The sequence below is a fragment of the Tyto alba genome, unplaced genomic scaffold, assembly GCF_018691265.1.
Source record: "Tyto alba isolate M040663 unplaced genomic scaffold, T.alba_DEE_v4.0 Super-Scaffold_2, whole genome shotgun sequence".
Lineage (NCBI taxonomy): Eukaryota > Metazoa > Chordata > Aves > Strigiformes > Tytonidae > Tyto > Tyto alba.
Window position 1 is genome coordinate 91,178,822 of NW_024881282.1, and position 21,418 is coordinate 91,200,239.

Consider the following 21,418-nt stretch of genomic DNA (forward strand, 5'->3'; position numbering starts at 1 on the left):
TTCGATGTCAACCTCTGTAACAGCAGCCAGTGGTACAGAGGAGCCGTCCACACCCACAACCTGTGTGCTGGCTACCCGCAGGGCGGCATTGACACCTGCCAGGTAGGCTCACCTCCCCTTCCCTCTCTGCAGGTTCTCGCCCAGTGCCCCATCTGTCTCAGAGGCCGGGGACTCTGCCCAGAAAGCCCATCCGGTGCTGCTGGCAGCCCGTAGGCCCAGATCCCAATCCTGGAACATCCCCCTTCCACACATCCAGCATCACAGTGCAGAGAGGAGAGAGAGCACACCCTGCCTTACAGGCCTGTGGCTTCTTCCTAGAAAAGTTTCTGTAGGCTCCAGCAGCTGCAGAGCCTTTCTGTGCAGTGAATACAGCGCTGGCAGGTGCTGTGGGAGAGAAGCAGCCAGCCCTAGTGCTGACAGTGGCCACCTAACACCCCCTTCATCCTCTCTCCTCCGCTGCAGGGTGACAGCGGTGGTCCTCTCGTCTGCAAAGATAAAAATGCTGACTACTTCTGGCTTGTTGGAGTGACCAGCTGGGGGAAAGGCTGTGCGAGAGCAAAACGGCCTGGAATCTACACCTCCACTCAGCACTTCTACGACTGGATCCTGACACAGATGGGATTTCGCTCAGCACCAAGGGCTTCTCCAACATCAGGGGCATGGAGTCATTTTCTCACTGCCTCAACCCCTTATCAGAGGCCAACACCAACACAATCGGGCAAGTTTAGCTCCTGCCCCTTTCCCCTTGGGAAGCTGGTGGAATTCTTTTCTCGGGCGCAGGAGCTCCTGCTGTTCCTAAAGGAAAAAAAGGCTTGAGCAACAGGATGAAGAGGATCCAGTGCAGGCTTGCAGCGTACCACGACCATTTCTTTCTGGGGCACTGCCTGCTGAGCCAAAGGCAGCCTCAGTGTCAAAGGCCTGCTCCGTCCTGCCCACGCTCCTCCGAGCACACACCAGTGCTGAAGTTGACACAGTTCTTGAAATAAACTCACCAGTTTTCACAGCTAACCATACTTCAGGCCAATTCAGTCTCCAGTGCAAGGCAGGGACTTCCATGCCTGGCACCTGCACAATGCGGCTGCGGGCAGACAAGTGGGGCACAAAGGGAAAGAGCCACAAAAGGGGCCAAAACTCTGCCTGGTCAGAGAGGATGATGCTTAGAGTCACCATGGGATGGAGGAGACTGGCATATCATGGCTAGAAAGAAAAGAGGAAAAATTGATGTGACATGCACACACACTACGTTCACGCCCAGGGTGCATGTGCGCGCGCACACACACACAAACAGAGTGGACACACGCATGGGGGTACAAACAGAATGTGCAGTGCACACCTGGAGCAGGTGCACCCCCTTACTCCAAAACACACCTCTTGAACACAGTGCAGTGTGCAGTGTTCACATACACACAGAGTGCATGTACATGCATACCTGGCTGCGCACGTATGCACACATGCACACACACACAAAGCATATACACACAAGCAGTGCATGCCCACCCTGCAGTATGCATGCATGCAGAATGCACCCACCCACACACCCCACATGCATGCACCAGCATGCACCCCCTTATCTGCCCACATGCACACTCTAGGCATACACCCAATGATGCATGCACACGTCGAATGAACCTCCCACGGGGGCACATGAAAACTCACTTGTCTATGCATGCACGCACACATGTCCACGCACGCATACACGTATGCAGGCATACACACGTACGTGCATGCATACACACTCACAGAGGGAAGTGTTGCACCCACACAAACACATAGCCTGTTATCACCCACATGCTCTGGAGCTGCTTGCATGGATGCAGGCTATCACACCCACTCCTGCCTGTTCCCTCCTGTGTTTGGCCCACACGTCTGTCAGTGTGTGCTTGCTTCCACAGCACTGCAGAAGTCGGGCCTGTCCCTCCACACCCAGCTGCACGGACACTGTTCATCTGCGTTCACTGGCACCTGTGCACGCTGGGGCAGTCACAGCATGCCTTGCTCAGTTTCCTGCAGACAAGTTACCTGCCCACCGTGCACATGGTCCCCACACGTCCTGCCCTGTTCCTTGTGTGGTCTCTGAAACTGTCCCTGTGCCGTGCCCGCTCCCACCCCAAGCTCAGAGCCCTAACTGTTCTCTCAGTGTCCTGACTGCCAGCCCCCAGCGCCCTGATCCCTGTGGCCAGGCACCACACAGCAAGCACTGCCATGCCCTACGAGCAAAGTGGGCTCCATGAATTATGCAGCAGTTTTGCCTCCTGCTGCAGCACCAGCCTCCTCACTCTGCCTCTTGGCCCTGAATAATTGATGGCAGTGAGCACAGCAGCAGCAGCAGCAGCCCCAGCATCCTTCTTGTGCCAAGGGCCAGGCCGTTAGGAGGCATGGGGCTAGACACGCAGGAAGGCCAGGGGCTACAGTGACAGTCTGAACAATGGAGAACAGGGAGCAGTGGAAAGCAGAGTTAGCTGACACATTAGAAAGTGGTTGTAAAAGTGGGATGGGTCTTAAGAAATGCTGACTAGTAACAACAAGAAAATCCAGAACAGACTGGTCACGCTGGCTGGACGTAAAACAGAGGTGTATCTACATGCGATCATCCCGACTAGGACATTAGGCATTCTCACCCCTGCTTTGTCTTTGGGCTGAAACTCCTCCCCTCTGCCTGCTGGGTGATTAATCCTAGACCACTGCTGCTGTGCCTGTGCCAGTACACCACCTCTGGTCTTGCTTTAATCTCATTTTGGATAAACTGAACAGATGGAGAGCTTGAGGACATTCAACTCCTTCCTGTGCCTGTTTTCCGAGTTCTCTCTGCTTTTCAAAAGCAAACACAGCAATGGGGTACAGCCTTCCCAGGGTGCAGAACCTTCCCTTTTCCTCCTCGTTCTCCTTATCATTCTCTTCCATCGGAGAACTGCTGTTGGTTGCTCTTTGCACTGTCCCTTCCTCACTTTGATTACAAGGCATTGATTTGCAGGATATGGGCTACCTGTGTTCAAGGCACAACCAGCAGTTTGTGAGCCTGAACGTGAAAGTCCGTCACTGCTGTATGAAAACAGAAACAAACTTTGCCCGGTGTTATAAATCGAGACTACAATGGGTCGAACTCCAATTGAAATTTTATTAATTATAGCAAGTAGAATATGAGCAAAACCAGCGCTGGACGACAGGGGAGTCTGTACTCCACCAACTGCCGTACTGAGGAGAACAAACTGTCCCTTTTTATACATTTTTTTTCCCGCGTTCATGGAGTGGTGAAGATACTATGTTTCAACTGTTGCTGGGGTCTAGAGTGGTGGAGATACTCTGCGCATGTGCTAGTTGTTGTTAGGGGGTCGTTTTCTGCCTTCTGGTGGTCGATGATATCCTTATATGGAGTTGTTTTTCTTCTGTTTGTTTTCTTGGGATATCTTGTGATCTGCAGCGTCGGCCATGTGTGCACAAGCAACACATAATTCCATGAACGATCTCCCCTCCTCTTATTATCTTTAAGTCTTAATAAACAATATACTTAACTCATAGTTTCTCACACCCGGAAAGTGCCCAGGCTCCCACAGGGCCCAGCCTCCTCCAAACGATGGCATGCTCTCTGTCCCAAGGGATTTCGCACCCTGTGCGCATCTGGAGAAAAGCAGCTGCATTTGCTCTCCCAGAAGGCGGGAAGCTGGAAGCAGTGGCCCGGGCAGTGACAGGGGATGTCCGCTCGGGCCACCCAGCCCCAGCGGAGAGGACGTCTGTTTGCTGCCACACGCCGGGGTGCCCGTCTGCTCCCAGGACAGCTTCACGGTGTCCCAGCCTCCGCCCCGGTGCGGCTGGCTGCAGGCCCGGCTGCCGGTGCCTGCAAGGCTTTTTCCCCCAGAGACCAGGGGCTGCGCACCCGGGCTGAGTCCGCAGCCCCCAACCCTGGGCACCACCGAGGGGGATTCTGAGGGAAGCCCCTGTAGCTGACCGCAGCACGAGGGGGCAGGCCCGGGTCCCATGGGGCCGGCGGCACCGGGCACGGCGGCGGCGAGGGACCGGCGGCGGCGCGGACTACAACTCCCGGCATGCCCCGCGGCGGGGGGCGGGTCGCGTGGCTGCCCGCGCCTGTCGGGCTCCGTCGGTGGCGGAGCTGCGGGCCCTGCCCGGCCGGTGCTGGGGCTGCGGGTTCCGCCGGGGTCTCGCATCGCTGCCGCCGCATCGCATCGCTGCCGCCGCATCGCATCGCTGCCGGGCTCGAACACGGACCCGTAGTAGCCCACGTAGTGGCCCTGTAGCCCATGCTGACCGCGCGTGTCGGCGGGGGCCTCGCCGGGCGGCAGCGCCATGGGGCCGTGGGGCCGGGGCCTGCCGTGGGCTCTGGTGCTGCTCGCCTTGCGCGGAGCGGCCGGCGCCCGCCCCAGCTTCGTCCTGTTGCTGGCGGATGACCTGGGCTTCGGAGACCTGGGCAGCTACGGGCATCCTTCTTCGGCCACGCCCAGCCTGGACCGGATGGCTTCCCGAGGGCTGCGGTTCACCGACTTCTACAGCAGCTCCCCGGTGTGCAGCCCGTCCCGGTACGTCCGCTGCTGCTCCTGCCGCTCTGCCTGGTGGCTGCTGCAGGGCCCCGCGGCAGGTTTGGAGGAAGCACGGCTCGGCACCCAGCTGGGGAGCTGCAGCACTGGGAGGAACGGGTGGTTGACAAACCTGCCGTGTGCCAGGAGGCCCCGGGGTCCAACTGCTCTGTGAGGGGACTGATGGAGCTTCCCAGCAGGCCGGGGAGGCGACAGTGGCAGCTGTGAGGCCGGCGAGCCAAGCTGCCAGGTGCCAGAGAACGGGGCACTCTCTGTGGAGGCTGAGCACCGCGACCTGCGCTGCACCCAGTGTGATGCCTGCCTTCTCTCCCTTTCACCTGTAGGGCAGCCCTGCTGACAGGCCGGTTCCAGATGCGCTCCGGGGTTTACCCTGGTGTGTTCAGCCCAGACTCACGGGGAGGCCTGCCGCTGTCTGAGGTCACCATTGCTGAAGTGCTGAAGGCTGAGGGCTATGCCACAGCCATGGTTGGCAAGTGGCACCTTGGCCTGGGGATTAACGGCTCCCTTCTGCCCATTCATCAGGGCTTTGACCACTTCTTGGGTGTGCCCTACTCTCATGACCAGGTGAGAGGCCTGTCAAGCCGCCAAGGGTGTCTTGGGGATGGCTGGGGGAGTGCCTGAAAGATGAAGCTTGCTTGAGAGCACACAGGCTCTCAAGTTCTTGCTGGAGCAGATGGGTGCGGGTGACTGATACAGGGCCAAGATAGGAACAGGGGATGTAAGGGTTAACATGAGAATAGCAAGAAGGGGATAATAGCAAGAAGGGGATAACAAAAGAAAATAGTTCAAGGGAAATAGTTTAGATAACGGTTAACAGTTCTGCTTAGTGAACAGACAGTTTGTAAAACACGGTGAGCTCTCTAGGCTTTATCAGTATTAAGCCGGTTGGAACTAGACCCGCGGTTTGGACAACAGCCAGTAAGAAACTGAGTCTGCGCAAAACCTGGGGTCACAGAGCGGACAGGAGGAAGAGGAGCTTGACTTCATCCCCAAAGACCCCCACGACCACCACCAGAAGACACTGCGCAGACTCAACTAGGAGGAGATTATGGAAATGCTAATTATAATACGAAGCGGGGATAGGTGTTGCATATGTATAGGCGTATTGCGAAATATTATGAATATGTAATCATTTGCTCTATAAATCTTAGGTAACAGCACCATACGTGGGGTACACAATAGGAGGAGTTATCCCCTGTGTACCTCAGCGCTGAATAAACATACCTACTTTACAATCTATCAGATTGTGGAGTCTATTTCCGCACGTCAGTTTTGGCGAGCCAGGCAGGAGACTCTCTGCTCGACTACGGGATCGACTGCGGGGCGGACTCTCCCAGGCGCGCCCCGAGCACTTTCCTCGGAGGAGCCTCCGCTACCAGCCGCTCACCGTGGGGGGGCAGACAAGGACTTCCTGAAGCCGCGGACCAAACGGTATGTTTAAGGATAGGAGCCTGTAAGTCGTACGCGTGGCTGGGGCAGCTGGTAAATCGTGCAGAGACGTCTGGCGTGCAGCTAAGCCGGGTAGGTGCACCGAAAAGGCGCGAATTCGTGCAGGTTAGGGGAGTCTAGGGGGCAATTATACTTTGCCACAGACCGATAGAGCGGTCGCTGGCTCCAATCGGGGACCTGTTGGCCGAGAGGGCGGCCACAGGCAAGAGTGATTGAAAAGGCCTTTGTTCTGTTGTGTTTTTTGGTTTTTTTTTGTTTTTTTTTTTTTTTACTCCTGATGAAAGTGTTGTAAGTGTGTGGACGTCCGTGAGATTGTGAGATTGTGAGTGAATGCTGTGTGGTGATTGTGTTAAGTGTGAGCGTTTGGAGTGAGTGTTTTACAAAAACAAGATGGGTAATACTCAGGGAGGGATATTAAAAAAGAGCCCTCTCGGCTGTATACTCGCCCATTGGCGGGATATTGCAGGGAGCGGAGGTACGGAAAGCAGAAAGACTCTTGTAAAATATTGCAATCAGTGGTGGCCGCTGTATAAGCTGGAGGATGGTGCTAAATGGCCGCTTAATGGAACACTGGACTATAACACTTTGTTACAACTTATGTTGTTTTTTAAGGAGAGAAGGAAAATGGGATGAGGTATCATATGCAGATATGTTTTTCACTTTGCGAAACCACCCAGAGTGGCAAAGGGACTGTGGGTTAGTACCCCCACAGGACCCTATGGTGCTCGCACTTGAACGAGAAAGTAAGGAAAGTAGGGGTAAGCTAAAGAGGTGTTGCTCATCATGTAGTATTGGACAGAGATGTACAAAGGTGGATAAGGTGGAAAACTTCAGAAGCTGCGCCCTACGGAAAGTGGGAAGGCTTCAATGAATGTAAAAATAGCAAATGTAACAGAGGACTGACGGGGACCTGGGGGATCTACCCTGGTGGATCCACTGGTTAAACTTAAGCTGGGGAGAGAACAAGAAGAAGTAGAACTTTTGGTAGACACAGGAGCAACGTACTCTGTTTTGAATCAAGCTTTAATACCACTGGGGGATGACTCTGTTATGGTAAAGGGAGCGACCGGCCAATCTGAAAAGGCGTATTTTTGTAAACCTTTAGAGTATAAATTGGGAAAGCAATGGGGAATTCATAAATTCCTTTATATGCCTAACTCCCCAAAAGCTCTCCTGGGGAGGGACTTGCTGGAACAACTGGAAGCAAAAATTGTCTTTGAAAAAAGGGGAAGTCACCTTGGAGGTAAAAGATCAGCAGTACATTCAAGTGCTGAGTCTCACTCTAACTAGTTCTTCGTCAGGAGGAGAAATTAGTGAGGAAATTTTAGACCAAGTATATCCGGGAGTTTGGGCTACCGATGTACCTGGAAGGGCGAAAAACGCTCTACCGATTGAGATCAAGATTAAGGAAGGTCAATGACCGGTGAGAATTAAACAGTATCCTTTAAAAAGGGAGGATAGGGAAGGAATCCGACCGGTAATAGAAAAATTTTTGCAATTAGGGTTACTAGAAGAGTGTGAGTCTGAGTTCAATACCCCTATACTGCCCGTTCGGAAACCTGATGGGTCGTATAGGGTGGTTCAGGACTTACGGGCTGTGAATAAAATAGTTGAAGATCTCCACCCAGTGGTAGCAAACCCATATACCCTGTTAACTGTATTAACACCAGAGTTGATTTGGTTTACTGTCTTAGATTTGAAGGACGCCTTCTTTTGCCTTCCTCTCCATAAAGCCAGCCAAAAGTTGTTTGCATTTGAGTGGGAAAATCCTAAAACTGGTCGAAAGACCCAACTCACCTGGACGGTGTTGCCACAAGGGTTCAAGAATAGCCCTACTCTTTTTGGCAACCAGCTTGCAAAGGACTTGGAATCCTGGGAAGCCCCATCCGAGAAAGGAAAATTATTGCAGTACGTGGACGACATTTTGATCGCTACTGAGACAGAAGAGGACTGTGCAACGTGGACGGTGAGCTTGTTAAATTTTTTGGGACTATGGGGGTATCGAGTCTCTAAGAAGAAAGCCCAGGTGATACAACGTAAAGTAAACTACCTGGGCTATGAGATCACTGCAGGGCAAAGAACTTTGGGACAGTCCCGTAAGGAGGCCATATGTCAAACCCCGAAACCTCAGACAGTAAAAGAATTAAGAACCTTCTTGGGAATGACAGGGTGGTGCAGGCTATGGATCTATAATTATGGACTGCTTGTTAAGCCCCTGTATGCGCTAACAAACACCGAACAGATGCACCTCGAATGGGATGAGGAGGCTGAGCGAGCCTTCGATTCACTGAAGAAGGTTTTGATGTCGGCCCCGGCTCTAGGACTTCCAGATGTGAGTAAACCGTTTCTTCTCTTTTTTCATGAGAAGCAGGGCATTGCCCTGGGAATACTGGCACAAGACCTAGGTCCATATCGACGAGCTGTCGCCTACCTCTCTAAACAACTAGATGCGACTGCAAAAGGGTGGCCTGGGTGTCTGCGAGCGGTGGCTGCCCTGATACTGAACATACAGGAAGCTCGGAAGTTCACTCTGGGCCAGAAAATGACTGTCTATGTGTCACATACAGTGCCGGCAGTCCTGGAAGCGAAGGGAGGGCATTGGCTCTCCCCACAAAGATTTCTGAGATACCAAGCTGCACTAGTAAAACAAGATGATGTACAGATAATAGTCACTAATATTATCAACCCAGCTTCTTTCCTCAGTGGTAACATGGGAGAACCAGTGCACCATGACTGCTTGGAAACAATTGAGGCGACATACTCAAGTCGCCCTGACCTAAAAGAAAGCCCCATGAAGGATGAAGAGAGCTGGTTCACAGACGGAAGCAGTTACGTCCTGAACAGTAATCGACATGCGGGGTATGCCGTTACCACCAGTCAAAAGGTAATAGAATCAGGACCTCTGCCTGCAAATACGTCTGCGCAAAAGGCAGAAATAATTGCTTTAACCCGAGCCCTGGAACTAGCTAAGGGTAAGATCATAAACATATACACGGACTCCAAGTATGCTTTTGGAGTTGTGCATGCACATGGAGCAATCTGGAAAGAAAGGGGACTATTGAACTCCCAAGGGAAAAACATTAAACATGCGGAAGAAATTTTGAAGCTATTGGAAGCTGTTCAACTTCCTGAGAAGGTGGCAATTATGCATATTAAAGCACACCAAAAGGTGAGCTCTGAATTGGAAAAAGGAAACGAGCTGGCGGATAGGGAGGCAAAACGGGCGGCCAAAATAGAGATAAAGACTGAAGGAGCACTTATTCCCGATAGGCAAATTTCCCTGGAAAGTAAACCAGAATATACCAGGGAGGATCAGAAACTTATTGCAGATCTGGAAGGGACATATAACAAGGAAGGGTGGGCTTATACCCCACAGGGGAAGTTAATTATCCCCTCTCATTTACTATGGCATTTCACACGAGAGGAGCATAGAAAGAGACACTGGGGAGCAGAAGCTTTGTATAGTCATTTGATAAAAGAGATTGTAGCCAGAAATTTGTATACCACGGTAAGGCAGGTGACTCGACAATGCGACATCTGCCTCCGGACTAATCCCAAAAACGCCCCCAAACTAGAAATGGGTCAGATTGGGAAGGGCAACGGGCCTGGGCAACAATGGCAAGTAGATTTTACAGAATTACCAAGAAAAGGGGGGTATCGATATTTGTTGGTACTGACTGATACCTTTTCAGGCTGGCCAGAAGCATTCCCTACTAGAACCGCTAAGGCTCGGGAAGTAACTAAAGTACTGATACAAGAAATAATACCACGATTTGGGGTTCCGGCAATCATATCCTCAGATAGAGGACCACACTTTGTCTCAAAAGTAGTACAACAAATTAGCCACCATTTGGGTATAGATTGGCAGCTTCACACCCCGTACCGCCCTCAGTCAAGCGGTCAAGTGGAAAAGATGAACCACTTAATCAAACAGCAAATTGTAAAATTGGGGCAAGAAGCAAACCTGACATGGCCTCAGTCCTTGCCCTTGGCCCTTTTACGCATACGGACAAGGCCAAGGGCAAGGGAAGGGCTGAGCCCCTTTGAAATTTTATATGGACAACCATACGGGGTACAAAAAGGAATATCCACACAAATTGGAGATGAAATTATGAGCTCCTACATGGTGGCGTTAGGGAAGCAACTCAATAAGATCAGAAAACATGTAATTGGTATTCGAGGTAGAGGGTTGGATGGACCCGTACATGATATACAACCTGGGGACTATGTATATGTTAAGTCTTTTACAGAAAAAAAAACCTTGGAGCCACGGTGGGAAGGGCCATTCCAGGTGCTGCTCACGACGTTCACAGCCATCAAGATTAAGGAATACTCGGCCTGGATACATCACACCCGAGTGAAGAAAGCCCATAAATCTCCATGGAAAGTTACCCAAGTTCGACCAGGAAGATTACGCTTCTCACGATAAGTCTGATAATCATTTTTCCTTTAATGTATAGTCAAAGGTTCAGTGAATGGCCATGGTCCCAGGCCCACATTGGGTATACTGGAAGTATGGGGATAGGCAGCACACACACGACTCTAAATTTGGCTACTACAGTTATACAGGGGATAAATGTAAACTCAAAAGAATCACACCTATCAAGGAGTACAACAATTGCAGGGAACATTGGGACAAGAAATTAAAATAGGATGCAGAGCAATTAATGAGTCTACTCACTGGGCAGCAAAACAGATCACAGTAAGAACACGTATGGAAACTGGGGAACCGGGCGCCCTTTTAGCAAACCAAGTCTGTGATACAACAAAATCAGATTGTTGGTATAACTCTACTCTTAACCAATCAATTTCCGTAGTATGTCTCTGGGTCAAGTGGCAGCCGATATTGGGATTATCCTTCAGATTTCATATAATAATAAACAACGCAACAACAACACCAACAACTGAGAAGACAACCAGCACAACAACAACAGCGCCAGACACAACTCAAACAACTCAACCCCAAACAAAACCAGGGCCTAAGATTTATGAAGTTGGCCCATATATGATTAGGAATGTGGGCCAACAACAATTATTATTTAACCCAGATTGGTCTCCTAAGCGTGTTGAATTGATAATACAGACTAATATCTCCGAAATCCAACCAGCCTGTCTTCCTTTCGTAGAAACATCTTTTAAGGGCTGGACGAGATGGACACAAAAACAAATGCACCTTGGAAGCAGAACAAAAAGAGATTTAACTGGAGTATTAGGAACGGGGTTGGGAGTCTTGAATAGAATCGATTCAGAAGTATTAATGAACAAGTTGGCCACTGCAACAAGTGATTTAACAAGGCTAAAGCAGCCTCCGCAGTCATCTTTGTTGGCATTGGGAACTAGTCAATGGCAAGTCTCAAAAATATTGCCAATATGGGAAAAGAATGAGGACCAAGATCACAGACTAATACTAGATGCACTTAATATGGCCCAGAATAATGTGTCTTTAGCTTTTAGTTGTATACAGGCACAGTTATGGCTGCAGGCAACCGCTGCCTTGATCATAAGGGAAGGGAATGAAGGAATTTTTCCAGTTGAAATCCGAAAGGCTGTTTGGGACGAAGCTACCAATTTTGAAAGAAGATTCCAATCTTGGTGGACTATGGTGAATTTTACCTATGACTCCACTACTAATATGGCTACTGCCTTTGTGCTCACCATACGTAATGCCACAGTTTATGTAATCCATTCCATCATCGCATTAGGGTTGAATCATGAGGATACAGTGCTCTATCCTTCAGAGCATAGAGCATGGGCCCGGAAGGAGAATGAGAAATGGCAGACTGTAAACGTGGAATCTTGTATTACTCGAGAACAACAGGGGTTCATCTGTGAAAGTAATACAATTGACACCAGAGACATATGCCTTGACACTGAGCAAAGTATCTGTCACTTCGAAATTCACCCAGATAATAGTAAGAAAACTGTGATTATATATGCTGGTCAAGGCTGTATATGTTTAAGAACCGCTTGTGTATTCGTAGAGATAGATCCTGACAATGTAACTTTGTTTACTGGGAATCATTCTAATTTCTGTATTTGTAACTTTGTTAAGATTACTGGGTGTGACTTTGTATATTAGGCACCAGTGGTTTCCCACCAGTTGATAAAATCTAAAATCATAAATTATCTCGAATTATCACCTACACCTATTGGAATGAACCTTACATTAGTAAGGCAACTGATTAAACATCAAGATTTGTTAGGGATCTTGAGAGAAATTCAGAGAAACGGAGAGAAAACTTTAGTTACTATACACCATGATACAAAAGAAATAAACAGGGTTTTGCAAAGAACAAAACAAGATGCAAGTCACAACTGGTGGGATACTCTTTTCGGCTGGTCGCCTTCTGCAACAGGGATTCTTAACATTATAATACACCCCATTGTGATTCTACTAGGTAGTTTAGGAATTTTATTAGTACTAACCATCATTTTGTATTTATGGGTCTGGAGAATGTTTAAAAGAATAACAGCGATGCATGAGGCTTTATATTATTTGGGGGATTGCTGAAGTAAAAGAATTTACTCAGTATAATAAGAAAAGGGGGGATTGATACAGGGCCAAGATAGGAACAGGGGATGTAAGGGTTAACATGAGAATAGCAAGAAGGGGATAATAGCAAGAAGGGGATAACAAAAGAAAATAGTTCAAGGGAAATAGTTTAGATAACGGTTAACAGTTCTGCTTAGTGAACAGACAGTTTGTAAAACACGGTGAGCTCTCTAGGCTTTATCAGTATTAAACCGGTTGGAACTAGACCCGCGGTTTGGACAACAGCCAGTAAGAAACTGAGTCTGCGCAAAACCTGGGGTCACAGAGCGGACAGGAGGAAGAGGAGCTTGACTTCATCCCCAAAGACCCCCACGACCACCACCAGAAGACACTGCGCAGACTCAACTAGGAGGAGATTATGGAAATGCTAATTATAATACGAAGCGGGGATAGGTGTTGCATATGTATAGGTGTATTGCGAAATATTATGAATATGTAATCATTTGCTCTATAAATCTTAGGTAACAGCACCATACGTGGGGTACACAATAGGAGGAGTTATCCCCTGTGTACCTCAGCGCTGAATAAACATACCTACTTTACAATCTATCAGATTGTGGAGTCTATTTCCGCACGTCATGACTGCAGGCCGGGGAGAGGGGTGCTGGTGGGGAAAGCCCATCTCTGAGATGCTTGGCTGATGGGGCAGTTTTGTACAACATAGGTGGTAGTTGCGTGAGGGTACATACACCCTTTGTCAAGGGAGGAAGGGTCAGCTTCTGGGCTACAAAGAAACATCTGAGTTGCTGTCAGGAGAAAATTATGTTGGGGCAGCATGGTCCTTGGACGATTCTAGGGTGGGCACAGACCCCTTTGCTTCTGGGAGTGGTTGCCCAAAGGGTGCCCGTGGGACCTGGTAGTGGGCCACTGTGAGACTCTTTGCTCCCTTCCCCTCACCGTCCTGCAACGTAGGTAGAAGACAAAGTGTCATTTGTTCTCTCCAGGGCCCTTGCCAGAATCTCACCTGCTTCCCACCTGACGTCAAGTGTTTTGGGACTTGTGACCAAGGCTTGGTGCCAGTCCCACTGCTCTGGAACCAGAGCATTGTGCAGCAGCCAGTCTCTTTCCCTGATCTGGTGCCACTCTACAACAAATTCTCCCGAGACTTCATCGCTGACTGTGCCCGACGAGGCCTCCCCTTCCTGCTCTACTATGCTTCCCACGTAGGAGAGGGAGAGGGCTGCTCTGGGCCCAAGGGTGGGGAAGGGAGCCTTTGTCCTGTGGGGAGAGCAGAGAAGCATCTCAGCTCCTGCAGCCCCAGGGCTGTGCTGAGCAGTCGATACCTGCTTTTGGATGATCTGGGGTTGCTGTTCCCATGCTCAGGTCTTGCATGGCTTTGATAATGTTCTTGGGCTGCTTCTTTCTGGAGTTTTGCCTGCTTCTTTGGGCCAGGAGCCCACCTGGGAAAACTTCCTGCTCTGGGGCTCCATGTCCTCTCCTGGGGCTCAGCTCCTTTGTGCCATTTCTGAGAGATGCTTCCAAAGCTTGGGGAGAAGCCTCCTCTCATCTCATGGCTATTGTCACATTTCTCTGTGTCCAGGCTGGGGTGCTTACTGTCCCCGGGTGAACTGGGAACCAGATGCAGCTCTAGGAGTTTGCACAGCCGTCTTCTCTACCCTTTCTCCAGCATACACACTACCCTCAATTTGCAAGCCAGGAGTATGCAGGGCAGTCATGGCGTGGGCCGTTTGGTGATGCGCTCTTGGAGTTTGACGGCTCAGTGGGACAGCTGCTGCAGACACTGCAGGAAAATGGTCTTGCAAACACGACCTTGGTGTTTTTCACCTCTGACAATGGGTGAGTAGGCTCAGCAGCAGGGATTTTGTCACTAATAAGATTCGGCTGCCATGGTATGGGGGAACTGGAATGAGGCATTGGTTGTCTGGAACAAAAGGGATGTGGTGTGGCATTGCCAGGTGAGACCCCGGTGACCTGAAGTAAGGCAAGAGGTGGGTGCTGCTCTGGAGAGGACCCAGTGCAGTCCTTGTTCCTGTGATTCAGCAATGCCCTTCCTTGTGGGCAGAAACTTCACAGGGTTCAGTCCAGGAGCGTGCAGCAGCCCAAATATACCCCGGTTCCCTTTGTGTGAGTGGCATTGGTCTGGTGCCCTGCTTAAGAGTCTCACACACCTTGGCTTCTTTACCTGCCCCGTGTCTCCTGCCTTATGAGGCTGAAAAGGATGGCGGTGTCACTAGCTGGCACCATGTCTCACTTGTCATGGCCCCATTGGCAGCATCAGGGAAGGGGTAGTGTGAGCCTGTGAAACCGAGGGTAGGTGGTTCTCTCTTGCAGCCCATCCACCTTGCGGATGGCACGTGGAGGCAGTTCTGGCCTTCTGAAGTGTGGGAAGGGCACAACATACGAAGGTGGCATGCGGGAACCAGCAGTGGCTTATTGGCCAGGCCATATCACTCCAGGTAAGACTTGGCACTGCTTGTGCCTTTTGCATGCTGATGCCAGCCAAGGCAGGGTGTCATGGCAGCTTGGCTGCCCAGGAACAAGCAGAGGACTGGAGAGAGGTGAGGACGGCGGGATTGAAGTGGGATCAGGTGCTTGAACCTTTTCTTGTGCCTTGCTGTGGTGGGTGACAGGAGTGACACATGAACTGGCAAGCACCCTGGACATCCTGCCAACACTGGCTACCCTGGCTGGAGCAGCTCTTCCCAAAGTTGCCCTGGATGGCTATGACCTGAGTCCAGTGCTGTTTGGGTCAGGGAAGGTGAGTCCTGCGGGCTGGTTCAGCTGGCATTGTGCATGAAAGCTGGGTGTGGGGCTGAAGCTGTGTGCCTGATGAGTACAACCAGCTGGGGGTCAGGGGAGATCCATGAGCTGGGACCTTTTGTCTGGCCTGGGTCATGCCATGGAATTCCTCGGCTTCCCCAGGCTGCTCTGCTCTGACAACTGCAACATATTGCTGGGCCAAACCCCCATGGGCGCAGTGGATGGACAGCCCCAGTAGCTTGGAGTAGGGAACAAACAGGATGCTGCTGCTCGTCAGCTTCCCCCCTCTCTGGCCATGTTCTTGCTGTAGTATCAGGGCTCCTGTGTGACTCCCTGGAGTCTCTGCCTGGTCATGTTCCAGACTTTTCTTCAGCCTCATGGCTGCACAGGTGAGCTTAGTTCTGCTACTTCCCGCAGAGTCCTCGGCAGACAATGTTCTTCTACCCGCCATCCCCTGATCCGCTGCACGGCCCCTTTGCTGTCAGGCTTGGGAAGTACAAGGCCCATTACTTCACACAAGGTTAGTGCTGCCTCCTCTTATCTACACAGTCGACTTTGTGAAGTCCCATATGGTTTTGCTGTCCAAACCTCAAAGAGAAGAAACTGGGCTATGCCTGGGGGTCTCTTTTGCAGGTTCCTTTCACAGCGATACGACCCCAGACCAGGCCTGCCACGGGCTGACCCCGCTGACCCCTCACTTGCCCCCGCTGCTCTTTGACTTGGAGTCAGACCCAGCTGAGAACTATGATCTGCTGCAGAGTGGCGCAGGGCCGGAGGTTCTGCAAGTCCTGAAGGAGATCAAACTGCGGAAAGTGCTTTTGGAGCAGCAAATGGGGTTTGGAGAAAGCCAGATCAGGAAGGGCAGGGATCCCGCCCTGCAGCCCTGCTGCGTACCAAACTGCACTCCTAAGCCTTCCTGCTGCTACTGCTCCTAGCTTCTTGCTGCTCCATCCCCTTCAGTTGTTCCACACTGGAACGCTATCCAGGACCCACCAAACACCCCCTCTGTCCCCAACTAACCAAGCTCAGCCTTAGAGCTACCCTGCAGCTTTGGCTCAGTGACACCTCTGTCTAATAGAGTGCTGGGGTAGCCAACTGTGGGTTGGGGAGATTACCAACCCTGCTAGGAGCGCAGGTCAGTGGATCCTATGCTCTGCGTTGGATGTCCAAGCTAAGGCCTCTTGACAGAAACCCTGACTTGTTCAGGGTGGGATCATGGTCCATCGTCATCTCCAGAGCCAGAACAACTCCTTTCAAACCACAATCAAGGTGAAGCAAAGGGCATGCCCCAGTGTTCAGAGCTCCCAGCTCAGCTGGAGACATGCTCTGCACCTCTGAGTAAGAACAGAGCTGGAAGCTGCAGCACCATCACTCGCCAGGGGCCAAGAACACAGCAAGAGGAGGATGGCATGGATGGTCCTGGCAGCTTCAGAGGCAGGACCTTGTGCAGCTAGTGCAGAATGGACATGCCTAGGTGGAAAGCAGCTTGGGGTATGTGTGCTTAAGTACCTCCAAGTCCTTCATGACTCCAGGAGGTGGAGATGTGGCCAGTGGTTGTCAGGATTGGTCCTCTTGTAAGGTCTGTGGATCTTGGGGCTGATCAATCAGGTGGGCGGCAACCACATGCCATCCACATGACTGAAAGGGTCTGTCTCCTCTTGCTTGTGAGCTAGTCCAGCTCCAAGTTTCCCAGTGACTTGCACATGCACACAGCGCTCCCACCAGTCGCTGGCCCTAGACACTGGGTGTTTCCAACTGGGGGGTCCCCCGACCTGTGTTCCCTCCTGCCATTGCTAGCAGCCAGGCCTCTGGGCCCACCCCACCCCGGGGACAGAGCGGAGCCGCACAGAGAAAGGTTTGGAATCACTCTCAACAAGAAGGTAGGACGGGTTGTGGTGCTTACGTGCAAGGCTCAGCCAAACAAGCAATCCAACTAGCAGCTTAGGGGTGACTGGCTCCTTGATCCCCCTTTCTCTCCATTTTCCATGCTTTTATATCCCACTCACCTGCCTTGAGTGCTCCCTTTCTCCACCCTTGTGTCCTCCCAAATGAGGGACCTACCTGTGATTGTTTTTTCCCCCTTGCTCCCAGGTTAGCTAGGCTTGTGAACAGATTTGGTGTTCCAGGTGACATTAGTTAGATCACCTTGGACTTCTGTGGCATTACTGATGTGGTTTCCTGGCTACTGCTGTCCCTGCCAGACTCCTCTCCCCAAAATGACCCCAACCATTCCTTCATGTATCTGTGAAGTGTGGCCACCTCTCACATAATTCTCCTTTAACCACGTCCAAAATCTGGTGCTGGAATAGCAGAGTATCCACAGAAGACAAGCCTTCTCTAAGGCCTTCTTCTGCCTGCTCTAAGCAGATATGGGGCACCACCTTCAGGTCAATTTTCAAAAAACAAATCAGCCTTGAGTTCAGTTTGAGGCCCAGTCCTGCTGCCTGTAGGGCCTTGATAGCAGCTATTCCATTTTCAGACAGAGCCTGGCCTGCCATCCTAAGGACCAGGTTGTGCACTCAGTTGTGTGCCTTACATATATCCACACAAGCCAGGACGGCAGCAGGAAGCTCCTGCACTTTTCACAAGCGTTGAGGCTGCCGTTCTTCAAGCTACCACCTCCAGGAACCTAGCCCCACTCAGCAAAGGCAGCGCACGTGGCTGGCTCCTGCTTTTCTCCCATGACTGCCCTGTGCTCCATCAGGTGAGCAAGGCTCCACCATCTGCTGTGGAAGGGAGCCTGATGAGATTAGGCTGATACAGGATTTACCAAAGTCACGGAGAATGGCATGTGGAGAGTGGAGCTGAATGGAGAGTGAGGATGAAAGCAGGAGCATCCTTCTTTTCTAGAGCTTGAAATTGCAAGACCTTGGCCACGCATACCGGGTGCCACAACTGCCCTTGTCTACCTTGTCCCAGAGCAGCAACAGAACTCATAGACAGCAAGGACATGAAGCCTGTCAGTGGATGTTGCTATGGCTGACACAGCCAGTGTGGACTGTCCCGCATCTGCGTTTCACTGTGCTGTGTGCACGAAGGTTGACGTTGCTTGGGTCTGCTTGGCTTATTTGCCTTGCACATCACTGCTTGCCTGCAGCGGCTGTAACCAGATTGGCTCTACAACACCCAAACTTGTGCATACTGCCTGCGGTAGTTGTGTTCTCTGGTGTCTGTTTTTGGGAAGGACCTGGTGGCAAAAGGCTGCAGAGAGCGGGGTGGCAGTGAATGAACTTCCCAAAGAGGCTGTGATGCCACACTTGTTTTTTTCCTGCTAGCCATGAGCAGGCAGTGCTTGGAGCCAGGCGCTGCTGCCTGCCACGGGGCCTACACACCCTCATCCCGCAGGCAGAGCAGTGGGTGGGGGTCTGCCGGGGGCGTCCGATCCCGGCTTCTGCCTCCCCTCCTGCTTCGAACCTGCCCCGTCCCCCCCGTCCCCGTCCCCGTCCCCCCCCAAGGGGCCACCGTGCCTAGCACCCGGAACCAGTGACTCTGTGACATCAGCCCTGTTGCTGAGGGCACCGCGGGCAACGTGAGTGCTGCGGGCACTGTGTCGGCTGCTGCGCCACTGGCAACGAGCCCTCGGTTCCTACAGCCCGCACGTGCTGCTGGTAGCGATGCGCTTGCTCCCCCTCCTCGTCCTGCTGGCCGTGTGCTGGCCTGCGCGTGGCACATGGGACAACTGTGGGTAAGTGGCCCGAGGCTCTGGGAGGGAGCTGGGGCAACCCTTGTGGGCTTCACTGGAGGGTGCCTGCTTGTCCCCCGTGGCCACACCACAGCTTCCCGAACCCCACGTGGAAGCCTCGGTTCCTTGCAGCACTCAGGCTGCTGGCCCAGCTCGTCTACGGGGCTAAGGCAGGAACGGGCCAACGTCCGCACGCCGCACGGGCTTCCCTGGCCCTGCTGTCCGTGCAACACCTGTGGGGAGGGAGGATGGCTGAGCTTCAGCCTGAACAGCAGCGAGTCATCGAACAGGACGGTAACGAGTTTCTGGTTACAGAGGGACCTGCGGGCTCCGGCCCATGGCTTCTTACTACGGCATGTCGCGTGTCGTGGGTGGCACAAGCTCCCACCCAGGGGCCTGGCCCTGGATCGTCAGCATCCAGAATCCCTGGCTAGCAGGTGTGGGGCATATATGCGGAGGGTCCCTCATCAGCCCACAGTGGGTTCTCACAGCAGCCCACTGCTTCGTCGAGGCCAGGTAAGGAGGACCAGGGAACGGGGATATCCCCACAGCACTCACAGGTGCCCTGTCCGCAGCACCACCTGCTACTCCCATCCCGTTTCCAGCACTGCAGAGCCCGGCTGAGAGACTGTTCAGGAGGAGGCTGCGCTGCTGCCACTGCTTCCTCGCAGCCTCCGGCTCGACATGCCTCGAGCTGAAGGCATGCTAGGGCAGTCGCACCTTCTGTAGCGCTGCTTTTCTCTCTCCCCTGTGAAGCAGAACGCAGGGAACTGCTGGGCTGCTGCAGCACATGTCTCTGCTCCCTTTAAGCCCTCTCTCCATCTGCCTTCCAGGGACATCAGGACGTGGCGTGTGGTGGTCGGGACCACCTACTTGACTCAGCTGGGCCCTGAGTCCCAAGTGCGCGGTATTAGGCGGCTGGTGGCTCACCAACGCTATAGTAGTATCTCGCAGAGGAACGACATTGCGTTGCTGGAATTGGACCAGCCTGTACAGTGTGGCTACTATGTACAGCTTGCCTGTGTGCCCAACGCCTGGCTGAAAGTGTCAGAGCTGACAGACTGCTACGTCAGTGGCTGGGGTTCCACACATGCAAAATGTAAGTTCCTGCAGAATCCTTGTGTCCCAAGTGCAAGCTCGGCACACCGGGGAGGCGGGCTGGGCTTCCTCACAGCAGAGGCAAAAGCCAGAGTCGGCATGTAGGGACGTATGCCTGTAGAGAGATGGGCCTGGCCCACTACCCAAAGCCAGACAGAAGGGAAACACCGGTACAGTGCCTCTCACGACACAAAGCCGAGCCCTAGGGAAGGGGTTCACCCAGGCAGGGAAGGAGAACTGGCAACAACCTCCTGAGTGTTACCTCCTTTCTGTGCTCACAGCTGGAGGATCAACTGCTGTCCTGCAGGAAGCCAGGGTCCCCCTCATTGATGTCAACCTCTGTAACAGCAGCCAGTGGTACAGAGGAGCCGTCCACACCCACAACCTGTGTGCTGGCTACCCGCAGGGCGGCATTGACACCTGCCAGGTAGGCTCACCTCCCCTTCCCTCTCTGCAGGTTCTCGCCCAGTGCCCCATCTGTCTCAGAGGCCGGGGACTCTGCCCAGAAAGCCCATCCGGTGCTGCTGGCAGCCCGTAGGCCCAGATCCCAATCCTGGAACATCCCCCTTCCACACATCCAGCATCACAGTGCAGAGAGGAGAGAGAGCACACCCTGCCTTACAGGCCTGTGGCTTCTTCCTAGAAAAGTTTCTGTAGGCTCCAGCAGCTGCAGAGCCTTTCTGTGCAGTGAATACAGCGCTGGCAGGTGCTGTGGGAGAGAAGCAGCCAGCCCTAGTGCTGACAGTGGCCACCTAACACCCCCTTCATCCTCTCTCCTCCGCTGCAGGGTGACAGCGGTGGTCCTCTCGTCTGCAAAGATAAAAATGCTGACTACTTCTGGCTTGTTGGAGTGACCAGCTGGGGGAAAGGCTGTGCGAGAGCAAAACGGCCTGGAATCTACACCTCCACTCAGCACTTCTACGACTGGATCCTGACACAGATGGGATTTCGCTCAGCAGCAAGGGCTTCTCCAACATCAGGGGCATGGAGTCATTTTCTCACTGCCTCAACCCCTTATCAGAGGCCAACACCAACACAATCGGGCAAGTTTAGCTCCTGCCCCTTTCCCCTTGGGAAGCTGGTGGAATTCTTTTCTCGGGCGCAGGAGCTCCTGCTGTTCCTAAAGGAAAAAAAGGCTTGAGCAACAGGATGAAGAGGATCCAGTGCAGGCTTGCAGCGTACCACGACCATTTCTTTCTGGGGCACTGCCTGCTGAGCCAAAGGCAGCCTCAGTGTCAAAGGCCTGCTCCGTCCTGCCCACGCTCCTCCGAGCACACACCAGTGCTGAAGTTGACACAGTTCTTGAAATAAACTCACCAGTTTTCACAGCTAACCATACTTCAGGCCAATTCAGTCTCCAGTGCAAGG

General features: G+C 52.4%; 3 protein-coding genes across 5 annotated transcripts; all 3 read left to right on the forward strand.

Moving 5' to 3' along the window:
• Positions 1-1,008, forward strand: LOC122153362 (acrosin-like; the record flags this gene model as incomplete). Its single annotated transcript, XM_042791886.1, has 2 exons — positions 1-102; positions 463-1,008. Coding segments are annotated over 2 exons (456 nt in total), but the record flags the coding sequence as incomplete, so codon positions are not given.
• A 3,037-nt stretch (positions 1,009-4,045) lies between these two features.
• On the forward strand, positions 4,046-18,423 carry LOC122153396 (arylsulfatase A-like). Of its 2 annotated transcripts, XM_042792296.1 has the most exons (8): positions 4,046-4,529; positions 4,871-5,111; positions 13,494-13,712; positions 14,177-14,346; positions 14,842-14,966; positions 15,141-15,268; positions 15,688-15,790; positions 15,904-18,423. In XM_042792296.1, exons 1-8 carry the CDS (start codon positions 4,300-4,302, stop codon positions 16,203-16,205), a joined length of 1,518 nt encoding a protein of 505 aa, XP_042648230.1. In that variant the 5' UTR covers positions 4,046-4,299; the 3' UTR covers positions 16,206-18,423. The 2 variants fall into 2 exon arrangements, with proteins under 2 accessions (XP_042648230.1, XP_042648231.1); XM_042792297.1 differs by lacking the exon at positions 13,494-13,712.
• Positions 18,424-18,518: 95 nt separating this feature from the next.
• LOC122153404 (acrosin-like) lies at positions 18,519-21,383 on the forward strand. 2 transcript variants are annotated; one of them, XM_042792310.1, is made up of 5 exons: positions 18,519-18,955; positions 19,268-19,468; positions 19,786-20,051; positions 20,332-20,477; positions 20,838-21,383. In XM_042792310.1, the coding sequence occupies exons 1-5, from the start codon at positions 18,885-18,887 to the stop codon at positions 21,189-21,191; spliced, it is 1,038 nt and encodes a 345-aa protein (XP_042648244.1). In that variant the 5' UTR covers positions 18,519-18,884; the 3' UTR covers positions 21,192-21,383. The 2 variants fall into 2 exon arrangements, with proteins under 2 accessions (XP_042648244.1, XP_042648245.1); XM_042792311.1 differs by lacking the exon at positions 19,268-19,468.
• The last annotated feature ends 35 nt before the right edge of the window (positions 21,384-21,418 follow it).